Source organism: Schistocerca serialis, chromosome 7 (genome assembly GCF_023864345.2).
Source record: "Schistocerca serialis cubense isolate TAMUIC-IGC-003099 chromosome 7, iqSchSeri2.2, whole genome shotgun sequence".
Classification (NCBI taxonomy): Eukaryota; Metazoa; Arthropoda; class Insecta; order Orthoptera; family Acrididae; genus Schistocerca; species Schistocerca serialis.
The window spans coordinates 289857155-289877513 of NC_064644.1; the positions used below are offsets into that span (position 1 = coordinate 289857155).

Sequence of the window (20359 nt, forward strand, 5' to 3'; positions counted from 1 at the left end):
GAATAGCAACCAGGGAATGCTAGATCTTCGCACAACCCAATTAGAGTGTTTGGAGAAAGATGTAGTTAATAATACGCGCCAATTGCGAGCTATGGCCGCGACCTTGATGTCCCACATTAAGGCCACAGCCGACACAACCAATCACAACTTGGATATAATCAAGTACCGGTTGGATAACATCGATTCACAGCTGATAATCACTAAGCTGCTCCGTTTTCTTGCTGATAGTATTACGGAAGCACGAATAGAAGCCACGGAACTACAGGAGGCTTTGTTGCACGCAATGCGCCGACACCTAACCCCAGTACTGTTACCTTTGGAACAACTTCGGGAAGGATTACGGAAAGTTCAATTGGAGTTGCCCGCATTCCTGGAGCTACTGACGACACTAATAGACGAACACTTATCTCTGTACTACAAAATGGCCACTGTTACCAGTACGCGGACGGGTACCCTGCTGAGAATTCATATCATAATACCATTAGCATGTAAGGATTGTAAATTTGAGTGTTACGCCTTACTGAAGAAACTGCAAAAAGGTGGGAATTTAAGGAGATGGGACCTGGATAAAATGACTAAACTAGAGGTTGTGCACAGTTTCAGGAAGAGCATAAGGGAACAATTGACAGGAATGGGGGAAAGAAACACAGTAGAAGAAGAATGGATAGCTCTGAGGGATGAAGTACTGAAGGTGGCGGAGGATCAAGTAGGTAAAAAGACAAGGGCTAGTAGAAATCCTTGGGTAACAGAAGAAATATTGAAATTAATTGATGAAAGGAGACAATATAAAAATGCAGTAAAGGAAGCAGGCAAAAAGGAATACAGACATCTAAAAAATGAGATTGACAGGAAGTGCAAAATGGCTAAGCAGGGATGGCTAGAGGACAAATGTAAGGATGTAGAGGCTTATCTCACCAGGGGTAAAATAGATACTGCCTACAGGAGAGGGTCTATACAAGGGCGATGTACTTGAGGACAATATTCTGGAAATGGAAGAGGATTTAGATGAAGATGAAATTGGAGACACGATACTGCGTGAAGAGTTTGACAGAGCACTGAAAGACAACATTCCATTGGAACTACTGACGGCCTTGGGAGAGCCAGTCCTGACAAAACTCTACAATCTGGTGAGCAAGATGTATGAGACAGGCAAAATACCCTCAGACTTCAAGAAGAATAATTCCAATCTCAAAGAAAGCAGTTGTTGACAGATGTGGAAATTACCAAACTATCAGTTTAATAAGTCACAGCTGCAAAATACTAACACGAATTCTTTACAAACGAATGGAAAAACTGGTTGAAGCCGACCTTGGGGAAGATTGGTTTGGATAACGTAGAAATACTGGAACACATGAGGCAATACTGACCCTATGATTTATCTTAAAAAATAGATTAAGGAAAGGCAAACCTACATTTCTAGCATTTGTAGACTTAGAAAAAGCTTTTGACAATGCTGACTGGAATACTCTCTCTCAAATTCTGAAGGTGGCAGGGGTAAAATACAGGGAGCGAAAGGCTATTTACAATTTGTACAGAAACCAGATGGCAGTTATAAGAGTCGAGGGGCATGATAGGGAAGCAGTGGTTGGGAAGGGAGTGAGACAGGGTTGTAGCTTCTCCCCGATTTTATTCAATCTGTATATTGAGCAAGCAGTAAAGGAAACAAAAGAAAAATTCGGAGTAGGTATTAAAGTCCATGGAGAAGAAATAAAAATGTTGAGGTTCGCCGATGACATTGTAATTCTGTCAGAAACAGCAAAGGACTTGGAAGAGCAGTTGAACGGAATGGACAGTGTCTTGAAAGGAGGATATAAGACGAACATCAACAAAAGCAAAACGAGGATAATGGAATGTAGTCGAATTAAGTCGGGTGATGCTGAGGGAATTAGATTAGGAAATGAGGCACATAAAGTAGTAAAGGAGTTTTGCTATTTGGGGAGCAAAATAACTGATGAAGGTCGAAGTAGAGAGGACATAAAATGTAGACTAGCAATGGCAAGGAATGTGTTTCTGAAGAAGAGGAATTTGTTAACATCAAGTATAGATTTAAGTGTCAGGAAGTTGTTTCTGAAAGTATTTGCATGGAGTGTAGCCATGTATGGAAGTGAAACATGGACAATAAATAGTTTGGACAAGAAGAGAATAGAAGCTTTTGAAATGGGGTGCTACAAGAGAATGCTGAAGACTAGATGGGTAGGTCACATAACTAATGATGAGGTATTGAATAGAATTGGGGAGAAGAGAAGTTTGTGGCACAACTTGACAAGAAGAAGGGACCCGTTGGTAGGACATGTTCTGAAGCATCAAGGGATCACAAATTTAGCATTGGAGGGCACCATGGTGGGTAAAAATCATAGAGGGAGACCAAGAGATGAATACACTAAGCAGATTCAGAAGGATGTAGGTTGCAGTAAGTACTGGGAGATGAAGAGGCTTGCACAGGATAGAGTAGCATGGACAGCTGCATCAAACCAGTCTCAGGACTGAAGACAACAACAACAACAACAACAACAACGCCTTGCATACGTATCCAGTGAAGTGGGAAATTTTGCAGAAATTCGTACAATTAACCGTACGGGAAATACTATTAGTGGCACATAACAGACAAGCTCATGCGTTCCTCACTGCACAAGACTTGCTGCGTTGTCGAACAGGTCCAGTTACCATCTGCACTGCGAAATTGTTACACACTGTTCCCAAATCTCGTGAGTATTCTCTATTCTGCTCTCAAGAACCAGTCGCGGAAGGCCCTACGGAAATTATAGCAGGCACGGTGCAGTTCTTTTAGCAAGTGGGTCCACATTGGGTATTTTTAGTAATGGAAAACACAGTCATTATTTGCATCTGTTACAAGCAGGGTAAGCAAGGGAGTACACAAAGAATAGAATTGCAGGGGCAGGGACTGTTAAATAACGGCACACAGTGTGACATTTCTGGGGCAACTTCCCATTTACCAGCCATGATTACTGGAGCTACAAGCATGAACATAACACACACATTGATCTATGCACCCAACCAACCGGTGTAATTCATCATGAAAGAAAATATCACTCTTTTGAAAAGCACATTAGACCCGACTTTGCTCGCCTCTTTGGACCGGATGCTGGCAGCTCAGGATGGACGTATAACTATGGAACATCTTTTTCAATGAGTGCATGAGTACCGTATTGAGCATAAGCAATGCTTACTAGTTATTGGATCATCAACCTGTACTTTTATCTTTGTCGTAGGATTAGTGTACCATCGGCTCAAGAGGAAGGTAGCCCAAATGCCGCCCCTTCCAACCTTTAACCTAAGGGTCCAGACAAAATCACTGAACAGTTCTGAGGCACTGCAGCAGAACGTTAAGTAATTTTTATGAACAAAGATTAGACTGAGGATAGAAGTGAATGAACACAGTGTGAATAGTGCATCAATCGTATTGTGAAGTGAACTGTAGTTGTTTTGACTTTTTGGTTGAATTCGGGGACGAATTCTTTTCGTACGAGGGGGGAATTGTAGAGAACAAGGGGTTATTTTTAGGAAATATGGTGCGAAATTGTGATTTAGTGTGTTTCAGTGCGCGATGCGCCAGCCTCACGGCAGACGGCGGATGAAGGCTGGCCAGCGCATTATGCAGGTGACAGTTTTGCAATGAGCGTCAGTATGTGTGTACGTGCGGGGCAGCCATCAACAGCCAGAACGCAGCATTAGCAGAATTAAGCAGGCGCGGGCTGCGTGTGGCGCGGTTGCATTAGCCAACTCATCGAGAACCTTCTAATAAACATGGCGCCGCATAACCGGCGCATTCAGCAGTGGTCTGCACTATTTAAGGGCATCAGAGGTGGGCGCCGGCATTCGGTTCGACCGATTGGGCGTTCGATCGCTGTTACATCATCGTCATCAGTGACGCTGTCCCCGAGGATCGGCCAGCGGAGGGCGATGCCCGCTGCTGCATCAGCGACTCCCGGCGTCGTCACGAGCCGCCGACACGCTAGGCCAGGCCTCGTGCTGCTAACATCCTACCGCCTGCGCAGCCACTGAACGAGCGCGGCGTCGCATTCCCCGGACTGCACGCATCAGCACGTCTCCACCACGACACGAGCGGTGGGGATGAGCTACCGGACAATGTATTGGGAGAACCAACAATAAAGAGCAAGATTGCTAAAAATAGCCACCTTCTTCTACCCAGCCACGCCTTACAACCCTGACCATGTCACCCGCTCCGGTCATCCTACAGTGTGAATTAGCTCTGAAGTATGACGTAGTATAAAAGCTTCACAACATTTTCAGCCTCGTTTACATGCTTATTGACAACTCAACACCTCAATTATATGATGATTTGGTATCTTTATTCATTCCTTTATTTATGTAGCAAGTATATTATTACTTTTGTACTAAATAACCTACTAATTTCTACAGAAAAAATTTTCTATAAAATAAATATAAGGAGGTGCCCAGAAGGGACACTTCTTGGCTTACTTTCAAATTTAGTTTTTCAATGTGTCCGGTATTTAATGCCATTAGGTAAGAGAGAGAATGTATTGGTAGTACCATACTCTGGGCTAAAGCAACTTGTAATGAATAGTAATGAAGGACAATTTTTCCTCAAGTATTAATTATAGACTTCATGAATCCCTCTGAACATTGGATTATATTCAACATAATTTATAAGAGAAAAATATGTGCTGTAATAGTGTAACTAAAATACTTGACTCGTAAAAGAGTTCCCTACAAGATGGTAAGCATCACATACTATTCTTGTGGCACCCTTTGGTGCAATGAAAATTTCTTTCCTTAAAGATAAATAAAGTAAGGAAAATTCTAACAGAATACAAATATGGGTTAGGAATGCGAGACACGGGCACTGGAGCCAGTGACTTCAAGTGGGTGCATGAAGATGATGTCATGGACTGTGAGGGGGTGACAAGGCAGAGGAAGGGGGGACTGTTGGATGAAGAGTATGGGTGCAGTGAGTTAGCACAGATTGAGGCATTATGGGAATGAAGAATGTGTTGCAAGGATAACCCCGTCTACATAGTTTAGAAAAGCTAGTGCTGGAGGGAATGATTTAGATGGCACAGATTGTAGCACAGCTCTTGAACTCTGGTATGTTGTGCTCAGAAGCATTTTATGCCACTAAGTGGTCAGCTCTATTCTTGGCCACAATTTGGCAGAGGCCATTCATTCTAATGGTTAGCTGCTTGGTGGTCTGGCATACCAAAAAAGCTGTTTTGAAAAAACATGCAGCAGAACTGTTAATGTGGGACAACTAATTCGCAGGTGGCTCTGGCTCTTATGGGATAGGCTAAGTCTTTGACAGGACTAGAGTAGAACGTGCTGGGCACATGAATCGCGTAGGTCTTGCACCGGTGTCTTCCACCTTGATATGACTCCTACAGCAAGGAGCTGAGAGTGGCATAGGGATGGACATGGAAGTTGCATAGGTTGGGTGGGTGGCGGACTACCACCTTAAGAGTGGTATGAAGGAATGATGACAGATACTCGAAGCCCTGATGAAGGACTTGGTCCAGTTGGTCCTACGAGCGTGAGGAGGATGGTGCTCCTTAGCATCTGATTCTGGGATAGGGAGGGTGGAGGATTACTGTGTGTCCATCATTGGAAAGATGGTTATTGGACCTCAGCTGCTCAGTAAAGAACGTCAAATTAAACACCCTTCAGCCATCTAAATTTGCAAATTGTTATTTTATTGAGCTATTAGTTTCAGTGATATATTACACCATCTTCAAGCCCATAACCGAGGTTGGAATCTTCCTACAAGTCAGTCAGAGGGCCTGAAGACTGTGTAATATACAGCCGAAACTGGTAGTCCAATAAAATAACAATTTGGAAATTTAGATGGCTGAATGGTGTTCGATTCGACATACTGTGAAGGATTACTGTCTAGTGAGGATATGGCACAAGAAATCTGTTTGTGGACTACTTGTGACAGGGGGAGGGGCCTCTGAAACCTTCACAGACAGGCAATACCACCCTCCCACCTCCCTACTCCCACCCCCAACCCGAAATCTAGTCCGCAAACAATTTCTTGTTCCTCATCCTCACGCTACCTTATACTCATGCCACCCCCTCGCAAGATTCAGCTGCAAAGGCAACTCCCCTCATCACTCCATACCACCTTGGAATGGAGAAACTGAACCATGTATTTTGCCAGGGCTTTGACTATCTTATTATCACACCTGAATAGGAAGGACACCATAGGCACGATTCTTCCCATCTCTCCTAAAATGGTATTCCACTACCCACCAACCTACGCATTCTGGTCCATCCCTATGCTACTTCCACTTCCAAGCCCTTTCCACAGGGGTCTCATCCATGTGGAAGAAACAGATGCAAGACAGTCCCCATTCATCCATCCAGCACGTCTTACTCTAGTTGTGTTAAGGGTATATGGAATGAGTTTTTCAATGAAAAAAATCGATTTTTGGGTAAATGCATTTTCAAAAAATTTACTCTCTCCCGTTTAATACCACATATAAAATATTTGGATGACGTGAATAGAACTATTTTAAATAATTTTTTAAAATAATTTCAACACACGATGTTCTGCACCTTGTATATTAGACGTGAAATATACCTGATATAGACAGCCTTGCCAGAGATATAATTGAGCACAAGAGTTAGCTTTTCTGTTGGCTACACTGCTAGACAGTTGACAATAGATTCTGCACCATTTATATTGTTTCCTTTGTGAGTACATCCATGTCATTGTTGTGAAAGTTGTATGCGGAGAAGTCATTGAGTTTTCTTTCCTTCAACATGCCAAGACCTAGTCTGAAGGTATTTAGAAAGCGTGTACATTGGCGCAAGAAAGTAAAGTGTACTAAAAATTCGTCTGATTCATCTTCATCAGTATCTGATGTCCTAGTAGCGACTAACCTCAACACTGGTAGTGATACATTGAGTGATGCTGCTGCTACTACACCGGAAAGTGCTTCAAGAAGAAAACTAGCTGGAACTGAAGAAGAATACAAGAAACTAAATGCTGGGACTACAAAATATGAGGTAATTAACGTCTCTTTATTATCAGACTTTTGGAGAACAATGTGTGCTGCAAACAATGTGGAAAATGTGGTGTTTCATTGAAAACAAACTTACATGTAGGACTTGCTTGTGAATTAAGAGTTGATGTGCAGTTATTGCAAACACAGTGTTAATTTCTTCAATTCCTCACATGTTACTGCAGATACAGGTAAACTATACGGTATAAACATTAGACTGGTTTATGGATTACGGTGTATAGGAAAGGGCAGGGCTGCAGGTGCCATGTTGTGTGGTGTGATGAATCTCCCTCCTCCACCTTCAAAATTTAACAAACACATAATTGCAATAGGCTCTGCTGTAGAAGATGTGGCACAGGAAAACATGAAAGATGCTGTTGAGGAAGCAGTTGTTGAAAATAATAATAGCAGAGACTTGTCCATAGCTTTTGATGGAAGCTGGCAGAAGAGAGGCCACACATCTCTGAATGGTGTAGTAACAGCTACAAGTGTGGACACTGGTAAGGTAGTTGATGTGGCAATACTTTCCAAGCATTGCAGATGCAAGGAGAAAATGAAAACTAAACATGAAGAGGAGTGCATGGCAAATTACTATGGGTCAAGTGGTGGTATGGAAGTTGCTGGTGTAAGAAGTATTTATCAACGTTCAGTAAAATGGTACAACGTTAGATACATAAATTATCTAGGAGATGGTGACTCAAAGGCTTTCAAAGAAATTGAGGAACTGAGACCCTATGGTAACGATGTGAAAATTTCCAAACTGGAGTGTGTTGGCCATGTTCAGAAAAGGATGGGATCAAGACTTCGACAGCTCGAGGCTAGCATGAAAGGCAAGAAATTGAGCGATGGAAAAACTTTAGATGGGAAAAATAGACTGACAGATGCTACAATAGATCATATTCTAGCAATAAGACAGAATACAGCAGATGCAGGATTAATGAGAAGAGCAGTCTGGGCTCTGTTTTTTTCATACAGCTTCAAACAATGAGAATCCCCAACATGGGCTATGTCCAAAAGGAGACGATAGTTGGTGCAAGTACAACAGAGGCAAGGTAACTAAGAAACAATACAATCACCCTCATCACCTGCCACCTGCCATAATGCATGAAATAAAACCAATATTCCGAGACCTCACAGATATTAGTCTACTAAAGAAATGTCTTCATGGCTGGACTCAAAATCCAAATGAGTGTGTGAACCATGTGATATGGGATAGACTACCTAAAACTGTGTTTGTGGGTATAAACACAATTCACTTTGGCGTTTATGATGCTGTTTCATCATTCAATCAGGGCAATATAACAAAGTGCAAAGTTCTGCAGAAGCTGGGGCTCTGTGTAGGACTACGAACTGCCGCAGCTATGCTTTGTTTGGACAAGGAACGGCTCAGGTCTTCAGATAATGCCATAAAAGTATATTCAAAGATGGCTAGACAGCATAGCAGAGCCATCAAGAGGAAGCTGTTGGACGATTCTGATGATACAAGCTATGGAGCAGGCTTATACTGAAGTAAAAACTTTGAAGCTAATTTCCGGTAACTTTAGTTTTTTTGTGTATAAGGTACATTTTCTCAGGGCCTATTTACAGTAGAAAGATGAAATTTTCTGTAGTTGTTCCTTAAGACCTTCTAATATATTTGAATTAAAAGATATGTGGAATTATTTTGTATTAATGGATGTAAATTTTAAAATACTTGTTAAAATGTATAACTTTTTTTAACATTTACAAAAAATAAAATATCTGAAAAACTATACATTGTTTTTTCGAAACTAATAATTCAGCATAAAAGCAGAACATATCTCTGCGTTCTGTGAAAAAATCAAGAGTATCGTCCAAATAACAAATGAGAAAATGTTCCTAACTTTAAGCTCAATTTAACATTTTAAGCATAGGGCATTCCGTATATCCTTAAAGGCTTATCCTGTCCCATCAGGGCAGGGCCACCTGTGAACTCAAGTCATGCTGTATTAACAGTTCTGCTTCATTTTTTCTCAAAACAACTTTTTATGTGTGCATGACAACCAACCAGCTACCCATTAGAATGAATGGCCACTGCCAACCTGTGGCCAAGAAAAGGGTTGACCACCTAGTGACAGAAAATGCTGCCAAGTACAGCATACTTGAATTCAACAGCTGTACTGTAACCAGTGTCACCTAGATCATTCCTTGCAGCACCAGCTTTTCTGAACTATGTACAGATAGGGGTTATCCTTGTAACGTATTCTTTGTTCCTATAAACTACCTGGCCACAATTTCCACTAACCTATCTCACCCACACCCTCCACCCATCAGACTCCCCTTCCTCTGTCCTGTTGCCCCTCCCAGCCCATATCATCGTATTCATGTGCCACACAATCAACCAGCTCTGCTGCTCATGTGTCGCAGTCCTCCTGCCCATATTCCTGTCCTGCACACACTTGCTGCCTCCCTCAGAGACACCAGCTATCCCTTCCCTCCCCACCCCTCCTCCTCGGCCTTGCCCTTTTCTCCTTCCACTCATCCCATTCCAAATAACCTCACCCGTATCCATCTATTGAATTGCAGTAACAGCACGGTGTGTTCAGCCGGCACAACGTAGCAGCACAGGTGTGTGTGTGTGTGTGTGTGTGTGTGTGTGTGTGTGTGTGTGTGTATGAGGTGCGACAATAAAGTAATGAGACAGATTTTTTTTTGCAAGATGTGGCAACCCTGCAGGCTTGTGTAGGCACAATATCTTTGACCTTGGTCTGTAAGCAGCTTCTAAGTCCAAGCAGCACATCGATGCAACTGCTCAGTCGTGAGTTGTGCTGTAATAAGTTAACACGTGTTTGTGTCTCTCGTCACAGAAATGGAACCACATAATATTGCACAATGGTATGCCACTTCTTTTTGCATTAAATTGGGTGAAAATGCGACAACAACTTACGTAAGCTTCAGAAGGCTTTTGGAGAGGTGGTTACATCAAGTGCTCAAGTTTTTTGTTGGTATAAAATGTTTAGTGAAGGAAGAATGAATGTTGAAGATGAAGACCGCAGTGGACGACCATCAACCTCACGGACGGATGTCAACTTGGCCAGGGTGCATGAACTTGTACGCTATGATCAAAGATTATCTGTGAAAATGATTGCAGAAGAACTGAACATCAATCGAGAAACAGTTCATCTAATAATAACTGAGTATCTTGGTATGAGAAAGATTTGCGCAAAAATGGTCCCCAAAAATCTCACACTACAACAGCGAGAAACACTGAAAAATGTGGCAGCTGATCTGTTAAAGAAAATGGAAATCAATCCAGAATTGTCGAGCCGTGTTATCACTGGTGATGAAAGTTGGTATTTTCAGTACAATCCAGAGAAAAAAACCAAAGTTCGGAATGGTGCTCAAAGGGATCACCCAGACCAAAAAAAGCTCACATGTCAAAGTCAAAATGAAATGCATGCTTGTGTGATTCTTTCATTCCAAGGGAATTATTTATAAAGAGTAGGTGCCTCCTGGACAAACAGTTAACCAATATTACCACAAAGAAATTTTAGAAAGACTTCGTAAAAGAGTTCTTCGTTTCCGTGCCAACATTGCTGATAATGGGATTCTGCATCAAGATAATGCACCATCCCATACTGCTCTGTCAGTACCTCAAAACAAATTTCAGTAATACCACAGCCACCTTATTCACCTGATATCGCTCCGTGAGACTTTTTTCTATTTCCAAGAGTCAAAATGGCAGTCAAGGGACACCATTTTCAAAGAACACAGGATGTCCAAAAAGCTTCAATGAGGGTCTTGGACGATATTACAGAAGATAAGTTCCAGAAATGTAACCATCAATGGCAGAAGCACTGGAAAAAGTGTGTGCAATCAGATGGGAACTACTTTGAAGGAGACAACACTAAACTTAGACTAAAACGGTAAGCAACATTTTTGTCCACGTCAGTCTCATTACTTTATTGTTGCACCTCTTATGTATGTGTCTTATCAGATCACAGAAATTAAGCAGTCGGGCTGGGCTAGCACTTGGATGAGAGACCATCTGGTCTGCCAAGTGCTGTTGGCAGGCACGATGCACTCACCCCTTGTGAGGCAAACTGAGGAGCTACATGGCAGACAAGTAGTGGCTCTGGTCTCGTAAAATAGCATACAGCTGGAAGAGTGGTGTGCTGACTGCATGCCCCTCCATATCCACATCCAGTGACACATGTGGGCTGATGATGACACGGCGGGTAATCGGTACTGTTGGGCCTCCCTAGCCTGTTCGGTTGGAGTTTAATTAAAATGTTCAAATGTGTGTGAATTCCTAAGGGACCAAAATGTTGAGGTCCCTAGTCTTACACACTACTTAAACTAACTTATGCTAACAACAACATATACATCCATGCCCGAGGGAGGACTCGAACCTCTGACGGGAGGGGACATGCAGTCCGTGACACCACGCCCCAAACCACGCTGCCACTCCGCGCAGCTGGAGTTTAATTTTACGTTGACAATTCAAAACTTTTCTTACAGATAAGTTACCACCAAACACAAACAACTCAAAAATGTTTTGCACTACTCGCATACCTGCAAATACATGTACATCTCAATTCTTGGGGAGCGGCAAATAAAAAACAGTAAGCGCTGTGAAATGGAGATACACGCAGGCTGTTCAAAAATGCAAACATGACTGACCTATCTTCCTTCTGAACCCATGGGACTCCATCCATGATACATGCATTGGTACCTGATTGCCTCCACACTCCTCTACAATGATCATCAGACATCAGACAAATTCACCACTCGTCAGTGAAGAGTTTAAACTCCACAGTCCTCTTACCCACAATTTTTGTGCACCAGTGTGTTGGGAGTTTCTAACATTGTTTGTAACTAGTGCTTAAGTAAAACTGATTGCATGGAGATAGTTCTGTACAGTCTGGAGTAAACTAATCCCCTGCCCCCTGTTGCCTCCAAAAAGCTAACACACGTTCTTGTCAGATTCTCCTCCAAGTAACTATACGAGCTTTAACTTGTAAAAAGCAATCATGGGCTGGTACAATTGACTCAGGCGACCACTAAGAGGCAGATCATTGCTTTGTGTCTCAGAATAGTTGTTGAATGTACAGATAGTGTTGATGTGATGTACGCCAATTTCCTATGCAACTTCCCATGCCGACAATCCTCCTTGCCAAGTGACAATGCATGCAAGGTCTACGTTTGAAATGAATCCTGTGAGGTGTGTACACAGCATATGCAAGCCACATTTCTCCGCTCATGATTACATGCTAAGCGTGTTTTAGCTGAGTCAATTGGATTTAATAAGAGGATAATGTAGATAACTTTTCCTTCTGGTTATACCTTCAAAGATATCTACATCTACATGGATACTCTGCAAATCACATTTAAGTGCCTGGCACAGGGTTCATCGAACCACCTTCACAATTCTCTATTATTCCAATCTCTTACAGCTTGCAGGAAGAATGAACACCAATATCTTTCCGTACGAGCTCTGATTTCCCTTATTTTATCTTTGTGATTGTTCCTCCCTATGTAAGTTGGTGTCAACAAAATATTTTCACATTCAGAGGAGAAAGTTGGTGATTGGAATTTCGTGAGAAGATTCCGTGGCAATGAAAAACGCCTTTCTTTTAATGATGTCCATCCCAAATCCTGTATCATTTCTGTGACACTCTCTCCCATATTTCACCATAATACAAAACATGCTGCCGTTCTTTGAACTTTTTCAATGTACTCCATCAGTCCTATCTGGTAAGAATCCCACACTGCACAACAGTATTCTAAAAGAGGATGGACAAGCGTAGTGTAGGCAGTCTCCTTAGTAGGTCTGTTACATTTTCTAAGTGTCCTGCCAATGAAACACAGTCTATGGTTAGCCTTCCCCACAACATTTTCTATGTGTTCCTTCCAACTTAAATTGTTTGCAATTGTAATTCCTAGGTATTTAGTTGAATTTACGGCTTTTAGATTAGATTGATTTATCGTGTAACTGAAGTTTAACGCATTCTTTTTAGCACTCACACTTTTCGTTATTTAAGGTCAACTGCCACTTTTTGCACCATTTCAATATTGCTTCTAAATTGTTTTGCAGTTTGTTTTGATCTTCTGATGACTTTATTAGTCGATAAACGACAGCATCATCTGCAAACAACGAAGACGGCTGCTCAGATTGTCTCCCAAATCATTTATATAGATAAGGAACAGCAAAGGGCCTATAACACTACCTTGGGGAACGCCAGAAATCACTTCTGTTTTACTCGATGACTTTCCGTCAATTACAACGAACTGTGACCTCTCTGACAGGAAATCACAGATCCAGTCACATAACTGAGACGATATTCCATAAGCACGCAATTTCACTACGAGCCGCTTGTGTGGTGCAGTGTCAAAAGCCTTCCGGAAATCCAGAAATACGGAATCGATCTAAAATCCCTTGTCAATAGCACTCAGCACTTCATGTGAATAAAGAGCTAGTTGTGTTTCACAAGGACGATGTTTTCTAAACCCATGTTGACTGTGTGTCAATAGACTGTTTTCTTCGAGGTAATTCACTATGTTCGAGCACAATATATGTTATCAAATCCTTCTGCATATCAACGTTAATGATATGGGCCTGTAATTTAGTGGATTACTCCTACTACCGTTCTTGAATATTGGTGTGACCTGTGCAACTTTCCAGTCTTTGGGTACGGATCTTTCGTCGAGTGAACGGTTGTATACTATTCTTGAAATCGAATGGATAATTGTGTACAAATTTAATCAGGAACTAATTGGACTGAGTGACTGGTGTTGGAATTACCCATTTCTTAAGGGTTTGCTTTATCTGCACTGCACAGGTGGCTGTACATAGCAATTTTCTGTGATTCAAACAATATTGGACTAGAGGCTTCCAGACAATAAAATGCAAAATATGCAAGTCATGAAGGTGGTGCAAAATATTTTATAAGCATTTTACATGGAAACAAACAGTACCACAGTTTTCTAAATTACCTTAGTAGTGAAGGAAGGCAAGAAAATTAGGGATTTTTATGTTATAATGAGAAGCACTATCACTGTGTCAATAATAGGTTTCTATTTAGCATGCTACAATTTCATATACTTCTGGTTTGAATTACAAACAATCCAGCTTCAGCTCTATCTTTCTTAACAGTAATTCATAAATTTAGGAGCTAAGCAAGCTCCATACATCAAAAGCTCTGAAGGAAGATTGAGTGCAATCCAAAACTGATACTATTCTAACAGATACTGAAATCCCTATTTGCTACATATCTATTGTTATTTAGTAGTTTGTTTGCATTGAACCAGTAAGGGTTCTTGCACTAAACTGATGATTCATTTACATTTATAAGCTGTGTGTTGATGACACCTGTTTTGAAGTGAACTGCAGGTTACTAATTGGTAGGCCACAAATACAAAATATGGGAATACACGTTTCCACAAAAATGAAACTAGGAGCAGATGAAAGTAAAATAGAAATAATAATGCTAGTAAAAGAGCGTAGTAATACATTAATAAGGGCCATGGAACTAATATCTAGCTACTTTTGAATTATACAAATACCATCTTAATATTAGCAATATGGCTGAGAAACAAAAATGAGACACTGTGCTAAGAAACCACAATAGGTAAAAAGTATGAAAAGAAAATGATGTGTGAGAGTTCACACATATTCAGGCCGTAAGTAGACAGTTAATAAATGGGTAATTCCAACACTAGTCACCCAGTCCATTTAGTTCCTGATTAAATTTGAACACAATTATCCATTCCAGTTCAAGAATAGTACTGATATCCTTGAAGGAAAAGTTATCTACATTACCCTCTTATTAAATCCAGTTGACTCAGCCAAACATTTAACATTTAATAATCTTGATAATGAGCCCAAAAAATTAAATTTGCAAGAGAGAGTAGAAGTGTTTTTGTGTGTACAAATTGGGTCTTCTCAGTAATCTTTTCTCCAAAAACAGGTTATGAACTGGATGCAGAGAGAGAGAGAGAGAGAGAGAGAGAGAGAGAGAGAGAGAATTTATCACCATAGTGTTCATAATGATTATGGTCTTTATAAGGTAACAATTTAACTATCAACCTTAGGGCAGAGCACTAACTTAGTCGAAAAATATATTCATGCATAATTCACATGAACTTATATGGGAGAAGCATTTGTAACAAACAGTATGGTCAAACAGAAATATAACTTCTCCCTTCCTAGATACAAGCAAAGTGTCTTAACCATCTATTATATATGCCAGAATAGTTGTTTAATGGAAACTGACACTAATTTAAAGACAGCCCAGTCACAGATTTAAACAACATTACGCCACACTTTCCTAATTTGTGACTACACACGAGCAGTGCAAACAACCTCGACAGATCAAATGCAAACAGTAAGTGCACTTTTAAAAAATTGAAACTAATTTTTCATTTAAATTCAAAACAATTATCAAAATTCAAGAGTCATCTGGAAAGCAACTCACTACTGCACAGAAATGTATGTGTCATATTTTCTAATCTCTTCTGAACAACAGGTTGCAAAGATACAGCAATCAGTGGATCGGTTGCATACAGCAGTCAGGTTAGTTGTCAACTACTTCTGTATGACTGTCCTGGTACCATTTTTGGTTTTGAGTGTCATTCTCCACTAATTAAATGTATGGATCAACAAAGTTCTACACATCCCACTGAAAGTTAAGGAAAACTGTAACACTGAAGTCATATTTTCACAAGAGGATTTTGTTATGCACTAATTAAAATCCAGCCAATAGGGCAAAGCAGTTATTTCTTACACGACTGAAATTTTCAATTTATTCTTAGCCAGAACCAACAAACATATTTTGCTAAGAATGTGCAAATCCTCAGTTAGTCTTAATCAAGACATTTTAGAATAATGCGGAAATATCACAAAAAATACTATTCTCAATAAGAACATAGCAAAAATTAATACAAGTTGTTTATTTGCTAAATAATTTGACTGCAAGCAAAATATTGGCATGGTTACACAATTACAGAGAATAGAAACTAATGTTTCAATCACAGATATACTTACCACACCAGGTATGGCTGTATGTAAACTCATAAGAGGTGGGGGCATTCCCTGTTGTGGAGGTCCCATTTTGAATTTGCTAGGCCTCCCAACCTGATGTGGTAACTGTTCCATTCCTTGGACGTGGAGCTGTATTAGCTCCTCAATCTTCTGTATAGCCACTGCAAATTTAAAACATCAAATTCAGTATGTATATTAATATTTGCAATGGCATAGCCGAAATAAGTCTCATAGAATGAAATGATTACACACTTAAGTGCCTGTGGTGTGACAGAGACTGACAGCCAACTGGTAATATTATAAAATATTCTTTTCTTTCCTCCACAAACATAACTCCTTGAAAAGGCAAATGCTGGGACGGTTCCTTTGAAAGGAATACAGTACATCTTTCTGCCACCTGAGATTGGGCTCTGTCTCTAAACACTTTGTTACTGACAGGAAGTTAAACCTTAATCTTCCTTCCTTCCTTCCACAAGCAGAATCATCTACATAACACTCTGTCTGTCTCTAGTTTGGCCATGGAAGAATGTGAATTACAATCCGTCAAGCAATTTAAAAGAACATAAAATTAAATACTATTTTTACCATTTAATTACCATAAGTTTGTGAATAACAAGAGAATGAATAATGCACTGGGTTCAGCTGTCACCAATGACCAAATATCAGCGATTGGCATAAAATTGAAATTGGATCCTTCTATCTACCATCTGATTCACCTCTTGAAGTAGTCTAAAACTTTAGAAAAAATCTCAGTTCGCTTGTATATAGGTTACCCAATCATGCTGTAATCATTGGTACACACTTTAATCAGCGAACAATCAATTACGAAAATTACAGTTTTGTTATTGGCAGGCATGACAAGACACCCTGTGAAACATTACTAAATGCCTTCTCTGAAAACTACTTAGAACAAATATTTCTCAACCCCATTCACGATTAAAATACATTAGATCCTACAGAAACAAACAGACCTGACCTCTTTGATGACATCCACATTGAAACTGGTACCAGTGACCACAAGGTATTACCCAAGAACAAAAGGCCAACTAAAACAAGCAGAAAGATATATACGTACAACAAACTAGATAAAAAAGCAGCAGTGTCATATCTCACACTTGAAACTTTTAGCACAGGACACGAGCATGTAGGGAAACTATGGATCAAGTTTATAAGGGTAGTTGACTGTGCACTGGATAGATATGAACCAAGTAGAATAGTTGATAACGGGAGGTACCCTTCGTGGTTTACTATCACTATAAAGACACCTCCAAAGAGACAGAGACAACTGCATAACAGGTGTAAAACACAAGCATAAGGCTATAGACAGAGAGATGCTAAATTGAACAAGTTTGGCTGTCAACAGAGCAATGCATGAAGCTTTCAATGATTGACTACAATAGCAGACTATTGTAAAATGATCTTTCATAAAACCCAAAGAAATTCTGGTCATATGTAAAGGCTAACAGTTGCACCAAAGGTACCATCCAGCCACTCGTAGACGAGACAGGAACTGAAATTGAGAGTAGCAAAGCAAAAGCAGAAATGCTTAACCCCATTTCCAAACTTTCCTTTACAAAGAAAGACCCAGGAGAGTAGTTACTCCAATTTAATCCTTGTACCTTTGAAAAGATAGGTGTAGTAAGTGTTAGCATCAGTGCCATTGAGAAACAGATAAAGGACCATGGACATGTTTGTGCGCATGACAGCAAGGTCTTTAGCACCCGCGCAAAAACAGATCAAGACGAGTGTCAGTAAAATACACAAAGCAGGAAGATGAAACAGCATGTAAAACACAGGTAACAAAAGTTCGAAAACCATGTGTGTATGCACCCAGAACCATGGAATGAAGTACTGCATCGGTAGCAAAACATTAATGACACAGGAAGAAAGTGGTATAAGGAGCTAAAACAATATAGCTGATGGAAGTGGCTGGCTGACCACAAGAATAAAAAAAGGAGAAGCCAGCCACTCTGCAACACACTAAAACTCCCAGCTTAAAAGTTTAGGCCAGAGTCCAAACACATCACAAAACTTTAAAACCTCAGTCACACTCATCTCATCATCAGCTAAAATAGAGGACAGATCCCCACCAATATTTGCTTCCGCCCTTGTATCACGATAATATGCACTCCGTTAAAATATAGCAGATAGAGACATGCATGCCACAAGCATCACAAAACAGGGGATCCTCTTGCCGCAGTAAAAAGCTAAATGTGAGAGGGCAGTGCCCAATTCCAACACGCATGACGGTCACCTCATTCTGCCTGAGCAACTGACAGGAGGAATGACATGGCCGGGATGTTGACTTTACCAACCCCAGCTTATTGGCTGTCACTGCCAGCCACTCCTCATCCCACAACTGCGTGCACTTCCTGCGTAGTGCAGAAAAGACAGCCTGCAAGGGACACTGTGCCACATCCTGACCTCTGCAGGTCTCCATGGCAGCCCAATCGGCCTGTTCATTTCGCCATATGACCTGGCACCCAGCAGAGTAACACCTGCTTACCCAGCCACTGGAGCAAGTACAGTCGGTCATATATCAGCTGGGTACAGGTTCTGTAGTGATTGTAAGGCACTAAGGGAATCGGAGCAAATGAGAAACCGTTTGCCCTGAATACAATGCATCTGGTCCTGTACCTTCAGGATTGCGTAGAGCTCCGCTGAGAAAACGGTATACTCGTCAGGAAGGAGAATCCTGGTGACATGGTCGGGGAACACAACAGAGCAGCCAAGGGAGTTACCTTGTTTGGAGCCATCACTGTACACTACTGTGAAAGCATGATGCATATCTAAAATGTTAAAAAACAGAGATTGAAATGTAAAATCTGATCTTTCTTAAAATTTGTCAAGTCTAAAATAAGTCTGGGCCTTTTGGGAAGACAAGGTGGACATCGGCTACCACCACGAAGTAAAACATGAAGACCAGCCACAACCATCTCTAGAAGGCAATCCTGTGCACGAATCCGAAAGGGCCTCATTGCCTGCTGCCTTGGTAGGCAAGTGTGCATGGTATGGACAGTGTTTTACAAGCCTGGCGCACTGTAAGTAGCTGTCGCACGATGTGAAGTGGCGGTTCACTAGCCTCTGCACAGAGATGTGCTATCGGGCTTGTTCTGAATGCCCCAGTGTCCAACCGAATCCCTTCATGGTGCACCATGTCCAAAATCTTTAAATAAGAGGGTCTCAATAATCGAGCCGAGATTACACAAATGCCCTGTAAAAGTGGAGCATGCAAGTCCTGTCTACTCCCCATGTACTGTCACTAAGACATTTCGAAATACTTAAAAGTAAGGACAGTGTCCCTCATCTCCAACTCAGGAAAGTTTAAAATGGAACAAGAATGGTTCAAAGAACACACACAGACTTCTAGTTGGAAAATTTAAAACCACTCTTCGCACCCATTCATCCAAAGGTCAAGGAGTTAGTTGCAACTGACGTGTAGTCATTGTGAGGCTTGAAGAAGAGCAAAACACAGAGAAGTCATCCACAAACAAAGAACACTGGATAGGATTTTTCACTATGGACAAAATGCTATTAAAACGCTACCTTGAGGGACACCATTCTCCTGTTCAAAGTGATCATACGGGACATCACCAACTCGATATCTAAAATATCGTGGTGAGAGGAAGGACTCAATAAAATTGGGAAGACAACCATGAAAACCCCATTTGTGAAGCTGCTCCAGGGTAAAATGCTGCCAAGTAGTATCATAGGCCTTCTTGATGTCAAAAAATATACCTAGAGTGATGTCAGCATAGGAAAGCCTGTTGTCTGTTGTAGCCGCCTCCAGGAGGGCAAAGTTATCAAACGTGGAGCGATACCTCCTGAACCCACACCGAAAGTGACTAAGGAGGTGTCTGGATTCTAACACCCAGACAAGGTGGCAGTTGACCATCTGCTCCAAGGTCTTTCCCACGTAGCCAGTGAGGGCAACACTACAGTAACTACTTGGGCATATATGGTCTCTCTCCCAGGTTTTAAAAGAAGAATTAAAATTGCCTCTCGCCACGAGTCAGAAAATTGACCTGATTCCCAAATCACATTAAAAAGTGCGAGAAGGATTTCGTTATATTGCCTAGTGAGGTGCCACAGCATACTGTATGGATCCTGTCATAACTAGGGGATGTGTCACGAGCGGCTTACAATGCAGAATCCAGCTCCCACATAAAAACGGGCAGTTGTAATCTTCATCAGTCAAAACTACACCTCTCAGCAACCGCTCTTTGGTGCTGGAAACCTAAATCCTGACTGGCTGTTGCAGTAACTGTGGCAAAGTACACAGCCATAGTCTGGCCAATGTCTCGCGGGTTGGTTTGAAGAGTGCCGTTCTGCATTACAGCAGCCATGGGGCACTTGC

The 20359-nt window shown here is 41.2% G+C and overlaps 1 protein-coding gene across 5 annotated transcripts in view; it reads right to left on the bottom strand.

Annotated features, from left to right (window-relative positions):
* Nucleotides 1–20359, bottom strand: part of LOC126412848 (uncharacterized) — a 309701-nt gene that overhangs the window by 189133 nt on the left and 100209 nt on the right. For all 5 annotated transcript variants that reach the window (XM_050082699.1, XM_050082700.1, XM_050082704.1 and 2 more), the window contains one exon: nt 16006–16163. In XM_050082699.1, coding sequence (XP_049938656.1) covers nt 16006–16163 — 158 coding nt within the window. The remainder of the gene's footprint in view (nt 1–16005; nt 16164–20359) is intronic.